A 12190-nucleotide genomic window follows, 5' to 3' on the forward strand; every position below is an offset into this window, starting at 1 on the left:
AGGTGTAATATCCAGTATACAGTATAATACACGGTGACAGGTGAGATACAGGTGAGGTGTAACATCCAGTATACGGTATAATACACGGTGACAGGTGAGATACAGGTGAGGTGTAACATCCAGTATACAGTATAATACACGGTGACAGGTGGGATACAGGTGAGGTGTAATATCCAGTATACGGTATAATACAGGGTGACAGGTGGGATACAGGTGAGGTGTAACATCCAGTATAATATACGGTAACAGGTGAGATACAGGTGAGGTGTAACATCCAGTATACGGTATAATACACGGTGACTGGTGAGATACAGGCGAGGTGTAATATCCAGTATACGGTATAATACACGGTGACAGGGGAGATACAGGTGAGGTGTAACGTACAGTATACGGTATAATACAGGGTGACAGGTGGGATACAGGTGAGGTGTAACATCCAGTATACAGTATAATACACGGTGACAGGTGAGATACAGGTGAGGTGTAACATCCAGTATACGGTATAATACAGGGTGACAGGTGGGATACAGGTCAGGTGTAACATCCAGTATACGGTATAATACAGGGTGACAGGTGAGATACAGGCGAGGTGTAATATCCAGTATACGGTATAATACACGGTGACAGGTGAGATACAGGTGAGGTGTAACATCCAGTATACAGTATAATACACGGTGACAGGTGAGATACAGGTGAGGTGTAATATCCAGTATACAGTATAATACACGGTGACAGGTGAGATACAGGTGAGGTGTAATATCCAGTATACAGTATAATACACGGTGACAGGTGAGATACAGGTGAGGTGTAATATCCAGTATACAGTATAATACAGGGTGACAGGTGAGATACAGGTGAGGTGTAATATCCAGTATACAGTATAATACATGGTGACAGGTGAGATACAGGTGAGGTGTAATATCCAGTATACAGTATAATACACGGTGACAGGTGAGATACAGGTGAGGTGTAACATCCAGTATACAGTATAATACACGGTGACAGGTGAGATACAGGTGAGGTGTAACATCCAGTATACGGTATAATACACGGTGACAGGTGAGATACAGGTGAGGTGTAACATCCAGTATACGGTGTAATAAGGGGTGACAGGTGAGATACAGGTGAGGTGTAACATCCAGTATACGATATAATACACGGTGACAGGTGAGATTCAGGTGAGGTGTAACATCCAGTATACGGTATAATACACGGTGACAGGTGAGATACAGGTGAGGTGTAACATCCAGTATACGGTATAATACAGGGTGACAGGTGAGGTGTAACATCCAGTATACGGTATAATACACGGTGACAGGTGAGATACAGGTGAGGTGTAACATCCAGTATACGGTATAATACAGGGTGACTGGTGAGATACAGGTGAGGTGTAACATCCAGTATACGGTATAATACACGGTGACTGGTGAGATACAGGTGAGGTGTAACATCCAGTATACGGTATAATACAGGGTGACTGGTGAGATACAGGTGAGGTGTAACATCCAGTATACGGTATAATACAGGGTGACAGGTGAGGTGTAACATCCAGTATACGGTATAATACACGGTGACAGGTGAGATACAGGCGAGGTGTAATATCCAGTATACGGTATAATACACGGTGACAGGTGAGATACAGGCGAGGTGTAATATCCAGTATACGGTATAATACACGGTGACAGGTGAGATACAGGTGAGGTGTAATATCCAGTATACAGTATAATACAGGGTGACAGGTGAGATACAGGTGAGGTGTAACATCCAGTATACGGTATAATACACGGTGACAGGGGAGATACAGGTGAGGTGTAACGTACAGTATACAGTATAATACAGGGTGACAGGGGAGATACAGGTGAGGTGTAACGTACAGTATACGGTATAATACAGGGTGACAGGTGGGATACAGGTGAGGTGTAACATCCAGTATACAGTATAATACACGGTGACAGGTGAGATACAGGTGAGGTGTAACATCCAGTATACGGTATAATACAGGGTGACAGGTGGGATACAGGTCAGGTGTAACATCCAGTATACGGTATAATACAGGGTGACAGGTGAGATACAGGCGAGGTGTAATATCCAGTATACGGTATAATACACGGTGACAGGTGAGATACAGGTGAGGTGTAATATCCAGTATACGGTATAATACACGGTGACAGGTGAGATACAGGTGAGGTGTAATATCCAGTATACGGTATAATACACGGTGACAGGTGAGATGCAGGCGAGGTGTAATATCCAGTATACGGTATAATACACGGTGACAGGTGAGATACAGGCGAGGTGTAACATCCAGTATACGGTATAATACACGGTGACAGGTGAGATACAGGCGAAGTGTAACATCCAGTATACGGTATAATACACGGTGACAGGTGAGATACAGGTGAGGTGTAACATCCAGTATACGGTATAATACACGGTGACAGGTGAGATACAGGTGAGGTGTAACATCCAGTATACGGTGTAATAAGGGGTGACAGGTGAGATACAGGTGAGGTGTAACATCCAGTATACGATATAATACACGGTGACAGGTGAGATTCAGGTGAGGTGTAACATCCAGTATACGGTATAATACAGGGTGACAGGTGAGGTGTAACATCCAGTATACGGTATAATACACGGTGACAGGTGAGATACAGGTGAGGTGTAACATCCAGTATACGGTATAATACAGGGTGACTGGTGAGATACAGGTGAGGTGTAACATCCAATATACGGTATAATACACGGTGACTGGTGAGATACAGGTGAGGTGTAACATCCAGTATACGGTATAATACAGGGTGACTGGTGAGATACAGGTGAGGTGTAACATCCAGTATACGGTATAATACAGGGTGACAGGTGAGGTGTAACATCCAGTATACGGTATAATACACGGTGACAGGTGAGATACAGGTGAGGTGTAATATCCAGAATACGGTATAATACACGGTGACAGGTGGGATACAGGTGAGGTGTAATATCCAGTATACGGTATAATACAGGGTGACAGGTGAGATACAGGTGAGGTGTAATATCCAGTATTCAGTATAATACACGGTGACAGGTGGGATACAGGTGAGGTGTAATATCCAGTATACGGTATAATACAGGGTGACAGGTGAGATACAGGTGAGGTGTAATATCCAGTATACGGTATAATACAGGGTGACAGGTGAGATACAGGTGAGGTGTAACATCCAGTATACGGTATAATACACGGTGACAGGTGAGATACAGGTGAGGTGTAACATCCAGTATACGGTATAATACAGGGTGACAGGTGGGATACAGGTGAGGTGTAACATCCAGTATACGGTATAATACACGGTGACAGGTGAGATACAGGTGAGGTGTAACATCCAGTATACGGTATAATACACGGTGACAGGTGAGATACAGGTGAGGTGTAACATCCAGTATACGGTATAATACAGGGTGACAGGTGAGATACAGGCGAGGTGTAACATCCAGTATACGGTATAATACACGGTGACAGGTAAGATACAGGTGAGGTGTAATATCCAGTATAATACACGGTGACAGGTGAGGTACAGGTGAGGTGTAACATCCAGTATACGGTATAATACACGGTGACAGGTAAGATACAGGTGAGGTGTAATATCCAGTATACGGTATAATACAGGGTGACAGGTGAGATACAGGTGAGGTGTAACATCCAGTATACAGTATAATACAGGGTGACAGGTGAGATACAGGTGAGGTGTAATATCCAGTATACAGTATAATACACGGTGACAGGTGAGATACAGGTGAGGTGTAATATCCAGTAGACAGTGGATGATATATTATACAGATGAGATTCAGCAGGTGATTGGTGGCTTGGGACCTCTTAGACTCTTAGGTCTCTTAGACTCTCGTCTCTCCGCAGTTGGACGCTGATGATGTGCAGCCGATCTTCGATGAGCAGGAGGGGGTGGATGAATATAACGAGATGCCGATGCCAGTGTAAATGTTTCCGTGCCTTGGATTTCGTGGTTATGGCCTTAGTCGTACGGCAGAAGATTTTTGGTGGACCAACCCGTGGAATCTTCTTGTCTGTGTAATCAAATGTAGAAGTGATTTGAGGAGGGGCTGAGCTCCTCGTGGGAGGGGTTTACAGTAGAGGTGGGGCTTTCCTGGATACAGACTGTGAGCTCGCTCTCTAGCGCCCTCTTATGGACATTACTGTTACATTAACTTATATTGTATTGACTCGTCAGCCGATGAGGTGAAGCTGCCGCCCTCCTGGATATTTTCGGCTGCCGCCCCTCAGACCTGCCCCTGAGTACTCTCATAAGCCCCGCCCAGAGTGCAGCAGATGTGACATGTAGCGACAGGGTGATACTCAGTATTATTATCCTGGTGGACCCTGCCCTTTCCCAGAAGCCCCTCCCCCGGCAGGTGGCTGTGGAATGTACCGTCACCCCTCCCCCTGTCACACGCGTCTTATCTGCGTGTACTCACTTTCTGATGTAGGAGGTAGTTGCACCTAATTTAATTTTTCGGAATAAATATTTCCGTGTGTGTATTTTCGAGATTGTCTGGTGTTTACAAGCTCCTCCCTGCGGAGGTCGGCAGGGCTGTGATTGGCTGGTGGTGGCCATTAAATTCCTAGGATGAGAATTCCAGCATTGGATTTAGTAATGACCCCAACTCCAGGAAATCCCCCCCCCCCCCCCCCGGGAAGGAAAGAAGACAAAGCCGGGCTATCTCAGAAAAGATGTCACAAATTCAGCCCAAAATGAGGTGACCACACCCCATAGGCCACACCCCACAGACCACACCCTAAAGTCCACAGGCCCCACCACACACCCCACAGGCCACACCCCACTTGCCACACCCCAAAGTCCACAGGCCACACCCCACCGTCCTCCTGCTGCATAATGGCCATTGGACTCGTCAGCTGGATGATTAAAATGATCGGATCTACAGTTCCACACAATGACTTGGAGCATCTGGAGGTCCGACTCTACGGTAAGTGCACAAGACCCTCGTGAGCCCCTTCCACACAATCGTGGACATAGACCTGCGCCCCGGAGAGGGAGCCCCCCCTCCCTTGTTCAAATCTAACAAAACTGGTGTCAAGCGTTTGTGCCGCCATCGCTCCTAAGATGAGGTCCTCCATCATCTCAATTAAAAAAAAAAATGATCCTCTATGGGATTTGAACCCAGAACCTGCAGTGTCCATGTACAATAATAACACAGCGCCCCAACCAACTGAGCTATAACCTCTGTGATTAACAAGGATTAAAATTTTGGTAACTAAGAACTGTGACTGCTACTGTTACACTGTGACACAGATTTAATGCTTTGGTATATAGGGAGGGATCTTCTCAGAGATTATTGTAATTATTGCGACTATTATTATTATTATTATTATTATGGAGATTATTATTATTATTATTATTACGGAGATGATGATTATTAATAATAGTAAAAATAATAATAGTCTCCATAATAATAAAAATAATAACATTTATAATAATAATAATATAATAATCCAAGGAAAAAACTGTGGTAGCCGGAGCACATGTTATAAATTCAAAACATCGCTTTATTAAATATCCATTAAAAAGCACACACTGGGGCACATTTACTTACCCGGTCCAGTCGCGATCCAGCGGCGCGTTCTCTGCTCTGGATTCGGGTCCGGACGGGATTTATGAAGGCAGTTCCTCCGCCGTCCACCAGGTGGCGCTGCTGCGCTGAAAGTCATCTCATCGCGCCGGAATGCACCACCTCGGACCAGGTGAAGGTAAGCGCTCCCCAAGCGACACTTTTTCGGTTTTTAAATGCGGCGGTTTTTCCGAATACGTCGGGTTTTCGTTCGGCCACGCCCCCCGATTTCCGTCGCGCGCATGCCGGCGCCGATGCGCCACAATCCGATCGCGTGCGCCACAATCCGGGGGCAATTCAGGTACAATCGGCGCAAATCGGAAATATTCGGGTAACACGTCGGGAAAACGCGAATCGGGCCCTTAGTAAATGACCCCCATTGAGTGCATGGACGGTGCAGGTTGCAGAGGCAAAAAAACCTACGCGTTTCAGCTCACTGCGGAGCCTTAACCCCTTAACGCTCTGCGCCGTAGCTCTACGTCGCAGAGGTATAAGGGATGTATGAAGAGGGCTCACGGGCTGAGTCCTCTTCATACAGAGGTGGGGGTTTTTGCATTTTGCACAAAACCCCCACCGCTAATAACCGCGGTCGGTGCTTGCACCGATCGCGGCTATTAACCCTCTAAACGCCCGCAAACGCCGCCCCGCGGGCGCCGCCATCTTTTTTTCGATCGCCACGCCCCCGAACGTCATCGGGGGGCGGCGATCGGTTACCATGGTAGCCTCAGGTCTTCTCTTGACACGAGGCTACATGGTTTATGCAGGTTCGTTACAATGAGCCAGTGGCTCATTGTAATGTAAGACCTGCAAAAACGCCATATATTGCAATACAGAAGTATTATACAGAAGTATTGCAGTATATGGTAGGAGCGATCTGACCATCGAGGGTTAATGTACCCTAGATGGTCTAAAAAATAGTGAAAAAAAAAAGAAAAAAAAAAGTTTAAAAAATAAAAAAAATTAATAAAATATAAAAAGTTCAAATCACCCCCCTTTCCCTAGAACGGATATAAAACATAACAAACAGTAAAAATCACAGACATATTAGGTATCGCCGCGTCCCACAATGCCCGATCTATCAAAATATAAAAACGGTTACGGCCGGCGGTGACCTCCGAGGCGGGAAATGGCGCCCAAATGTCCGAAATGCGACTTTTACACCTTTTTACATAACATAAAAAATGAAATAAAAAATGATCAAAATGTCGCACAGACCTCAAAATGGCAGCAATGAAAACGTCGCCTCATTTCGCAAAAAATGACCCCACCCCCAGCTCTGTGCGCTAAAGTATGAAAAAGTTATTAGCTTCAGAAAATGGCAAAAAAAAATTTTTCTTTTTTGTACACATTCGTTTAATTTTTGAAAATGTATTAAAACACAATAAAACCTATAAATCTGGTGTCACCGCGATCGCACCGAACCAAAGAATAAAGTAGGCGTGTTATTTGGAGCGAAGAGTGAAAGTCGTAAAAACTGAGCCCACAAGAACGTGACGCACATGCAGTTTTTTTTCAATTTTTCCACATTTGGAATTTTTTTGCAGCTTCGCAGTACACGGCATGTTAAAATAAATAACATTACGGGAAAGTAAAATTTGTTACGCACAAAATAAGCCCTCACACAGGTCTGTACACGTAAAAATGAAAAAGTTATGGATTTTTGAAGTTGGAGAGCGAGAAATTAGCCGAAAAACCCTGCGTCCTTAAGGGGTTAATCATGGTATGCACTGCAACAATAAAAACAAACCTTTAAACCCTAAGGTACACCTGAACAATTAGTGGCGTCGACACAACAGTTAGCTTGTGTAAAGTTTGTGTAAAGTTTACAAAAAGTTAACTTGTATAAAGTTTACACAAGAAATGTAGACATAAATGTATAGAAGATATATCTAAGATACATACACTTGTCCTCATAAGAGTTGTTAGTAAATATATGACAGGTCATTCTTAAAATTCATGCCATGAGGATACCTGGAATTTAGTGCGAAGATCCAAAAAGCCTCCCTCCTAAGATCTAAATTTTGCTTACCTGAAAATTTCTTTTCCTCGAAGTCCAAAGGCAGCACTGATGGGTAAGAGTCTGGAGTCCTAATTATGACAGAAGAACACAATAACAATGTTAATTAACAATAAATCAATTAACCGACTGCCCTATAAGTATCCTAGGAGTCAAGGAAGAGGCGTGTTTTATGCAGCAAAAAAATTATTTTATTGGGAGGGAATATAATAGTGCTGCCTTTGGACTTCGAGGAAAAGAAATTTTCAGGTAAGCAAAATTTAGATCTTCCTCTCGTCCTACAGGCAGCACTGATGGGATTTAGGTAGCAAATCAAAGGGGGGGACAAATTTTCGAAGCCACTGTAGATAGCACCGATACGCCAAAGGCTGAGCCAGCTGAGGAGACATCCAGCCTGTAATGTTTAGCAAACGTATTAGAAGAAGTCCAAGAAGCTGCTTGACAGATCTGATCTATAGAGAGCATTGCATACTCTGCCCAGGAAGTAGCAGTAGATCTTGTAGAATGAGCCCTAATCTGTAAAGGTGAAGGTTGTCCCAAGGCTCTGTAAGCCATAGAAATACTCTGCTTTATCCATCGAGAGAGAGAGGCTGCAGAGGCCTTCATCCCTTTTCTTGGACCTTGAAATTGGAGAAACAGAGATTCACATTTTCTAAAAGATTTTGTCTTCTCTAGATAAGTCAAGACGGATCTTCTAACATCCAGAAGATGCAGAACTTGCTGATGAGCATTAGCAGGAGTTGGACACAAAGCTGGAAGATAATATTCCTGATTTAAATTAGAAACTGAGGCCACTTTAGGAAGAAACGATGGAACGGTTCTTAGTATGATGCAGTCTGGTCTTATCTGTAAGTATCGCTCTTTGCAGGATAAGGCTTGCAGCTCTGAAATTCTTCTAGCAGTGGAAACGGCAACTAAAAAGAAGATCTTCCATGATAAACATTTGAGAGAAGCTTCCTGTATAGGCTCAAAGGGAGGTTCTGTGAGATGATGGAGGACCAAGGCAAGATCCCACTGTGGACATGGTGGCCTAATAGGAGGTTTGATGTTCCTTAAAGCCTTGAAGAATCTCCGTACTAAATGATTAGATGAGAATCTATTGTTATTTAAAGCATTGATTGCAGCAAACTGAAGCTTCAAGGTAGCAGGTTTTAAACCTTTATCAAGGCCATCCTGTAGAAAAGTAAGAATATCTGAGACTGAAGGTTCAGATACAGAATTATCTGAACACCAGGATGTGAAGACTTTCCAAACTCTACCATAGGACTTAATGGTCGCTGGTCTTCTAGCTGACAACAATGTCTTTATAACTCTGGATGAAAGACCTAGACCTGTTAGGGTCTTCTTCTCAATCTCCAGGCCGTAAGCTGTAGCTTCTGTGGTGATGGATGGAAAATCCCCATCTGTTCCAAGAGATGTGGAACTGCAGGAAGTTTCCAATATTCGCCCTTGGACAACCTCATTACAAGAGGAAACCATACTCTGCGTGGCCAAAATGGTAGGATCAGAATTGCATTCGGTTTCTCTTCTTTGATTTTGTAAAGTATCCTCTGAATGAGCGGTATCGGAGGAAATATGTAAACGAACAGGTTGGTCCAGGGAAGAGACAGGGCATCCACTGCATAGGGTTGGTCTGACCTGTAAAGAGAGCAAAACATTGGCAACTTCGAGTTCTGTTTGGTCGCCATCATGTCCATTTGTGGACAACCGAACCGACTGACAATCTGTTGGAAGATAACACTGTTCAGGGACCATTCCCCTGGTCTTAGTTGAGAGCGGCTTAAAATGTCTGCCTGAGTGTTCAGAGACCCTCGAATGTGGACTGCTGACAGACTCTGAAGGTTTTCCTCGGCCCAGGAGATAATCTTTTGACACAGTTTGATGAGGGGTGTGCTCCTGGTACCCCCTTGCTTGTTTATGTAATACATGACAGATTGTCGGTCTGTACCTTCACATGCTGTTTTTTCAGATGGGTCTGAAAGAATTTCAGGGCTAAATAAATGGCTTTCAATTCCCTTTGATTTGAGGACAGAGTCCTGTCTGTGGAATTCCATTTGTCCTGAACCCAGAGATTGCCGAGGTGGGCCCCCCAACCTGAGGATGAGGCATCGGTTGTCAGGATCTGGGGTTGAACAAAACGTAAAGATCTGCCGGACGCCAAATTCTTCCTCAACCACCAACCGAGGCTGACTCTGGTCTGAGGAGTTAGTACAATCGGTTTGTCGAATCCTGCTGGAGATTTGTTCCAAACAGCCAGAATGTTGAGTTGTAGCTGTCTGAAATGTGCCTTTGCCCAAGGAACTGCTTCTATTATTGAAGTCATCAGACCCAGGACCCTCATGGCTGTTCTGACCGTTGAGCATCTTGTCTTAATAAGGTAGTGCATGGACTGCTTGATTTTCAAGATTCTCTCCTGAGGAAGATGAATAGTCATACTGCACGAGTCGAGAATATACCCCAGGAACTGAATTCTGGTTGTTGGAATAAGAAGGGATTTTTCCCAATTGATTAGGAAACCCAGTTGTTGTAGAAGATCGATTGTCATCTGAAGATGAAGTTTCAAGAGAGATTGATTCTCTGCTATGATCAGCCAGTCGTCCAAATAGGGCACGATCTGTATCCCCCGAAGTCTCAGTGCAGCCGCCAGAACTATGGTGGTCTTGGTGAAGACGCGAGGGGCTGATGTAATGCTGAATGGCAGACAGGTGAACTGGTAGTGAAGAGTTCTTGAATTGGTCACAATTGCTATTCTCAGATATTTTCTGTGACCTCTCCTGATGGGAATGTGGAGATAAGCATCGGCCAGGTCTATTTTGGCCATGTAGTTGCTTTGCTGTAGAATGGCGGTGGCTGATTTTATGGAGTCCATCTTGAATGCAATTTTGGTCAAGAATTTGTTTAGATAGCGGAGGTCTATAATTAATCTCCACCTGTTGTTCGGCTTTGGTACAGCAAATATGGCGGAGTATACTCCTTTTCCTCTTTCTAACAAAGGGACTTCTTCTAGAGCTCTTTTTTGGATAAATTCGTGCAACAAGGGAAGGATCTGAGATTTCTCGATTTTTGTACTCAAAAATCTTTCTGGCGGAATCTTGTCGAATTCCAAAGCGTATCCGTTTTTTACTGTGGACAGTACCCAAGCATCGGATGTGATGTCTGTCCATAAGTGAGCGAAGTCTGCCACCCTTGCACCTACTGGAGACAGACCTGGCATGGCGTCAGAAGTCAGGCTTCTCGTTTTTTTTACTGTGGAAGACAGTTCTGTCTTTAGACTTCTGAACTCCTCTACGTCGGTTACGAAATGCACGAAAAGGTCTTTCCGGTCTTGCTTTTCTAGGTGGAAAGCTCGGTTTTTTGGAGGTACTGGCTACTTGTGGAAAAGAGTTCCCCTTATCTTCACTAAGATTCTTCAACACCTCCTTCAGGTCTTTCCCAAACAAGGAAGGTGGGTGGATGGGAAGTGAACAGAAGTGATGTTTGGAGGCTACATCCCCTGTCCAGGGCTTTATCCACAGGGCACGACGTGCAGAGTTAGCCGTTAGCATGTTCTTAGATGCAAGTTTTAAAGAGTCAAGAGAAAAATCACACAGAAAATCGCCTGCAAGTTTAACAGAAGACAAATTCTCATAAATTTCTTCTCTAGGGACTCCATCCAAAATGTCCCGACCAATCTGGCTTAGCCATAATCTTAAGGCTCGTGCAACAGGCACAGTAGCAAGAGATGCCTTAGCCATGGCTGCTGAGAGTTGATAGCTTCTGCGGAGCATAGCGTCAGCTTTCCTGTCAAGAGGGTCTTTAAGTAAAGAAGATTCATCTGCAGGAAAAATAGATTTTTTAGATAGTTTAGCCACTGGGATATCAATCTTGGGAGGCAATTCCCATTCTTCACATTCTTTAGGGTCGATTTTGTATACTGCTCGAAAACGAGACCCCAAATCAAATCTTTTTTCAGGCTTAGACCAACCCTGTTCAAAGAGGACTTTAAGATCAGGATGACTAGGCAATACTTTGGCTTTTTTTCTGGGAAAATAAAAAAGTGCATCTTGGTTAACAGAGTCATTATGACTCTTATCTGTCTCCATTACACTTTTAACCGCCTTGATCAATTTAGAGGTTTTATCTTTGTGAAACAGAAAAAAATCCTCAGATACATCTGGCCCAGAACCTTCCGATTCAGGGCTATCCCCAGAAATTATCTGGGCTTCTGAGCAGCTACTAGAAGGTAAAGATATAGAAGATGATTGCCTGTGATGTTTTCTACGTTTATGATGTCTTTTAGACTTCTTTTTCTTTGAACTCATCTCATCAAATACAGCAGACATTTTTTCCTTCATCCACTGAAAAAATACATCTCCTCCTGAAGTCTGAGCAGGAGCTGCACAAGGGGCACAAACATCATCAGGGCAATCATCCGGTATAGGCTGCTCACAGCTAATACAGTCTCTATGATGAGACTTTCTCTTCCTTTTACCAAGGCTGGACATCTGTAACACAAACAACAAGTGTTAGGACATGCCAAATGAAGGAACAAGGGCACTCATGAAAGGAACAAAC

At 44.1% G+C, this 12190-nt stretch overlaps 1 protein-coding gene across 4 annotated transcripts in view; it reads left to right on the top strand.

The window, feature by feature from the left end:
* The window catches only part of SLC4A2 (solute carrier family 4 member 2), a 76449-nt gene extending 71918 nt beyond the window's left edge, over nt 1-4531 (top strand). For all 4 annotated transcript variants that reach the window (XM_072154565.1, XM_072154566.1, XM_072154567.1 and 1 more), the window contains one exon: nt 3893-4531. In XM_072154565.1, the coding sequence (XP_072010666.1) occupies nt 3893-3973 (81 nt within the window). In that variant the 3' untranslated portion in view covers nt 3974-4531. The remainder of the gene's footprint in view (nt 1-3892) is intronic.
* Nucleotides 4532-12190: the final 7659 nt, after the last annotated feature.

This window comes from Engystomops pustulosus, chromosome 5 (assembly GCF_040894005.1).
Source record: "Engystomops pustulosus chromosome 5, aEngPut4.maternal, whole genome shotgun sequence".
NCBI lineage: Eukaryota > Metazoa > Chordata > Amphibia > Anura > Leptodactylidae > Engystomops > Engystomops pustulosus.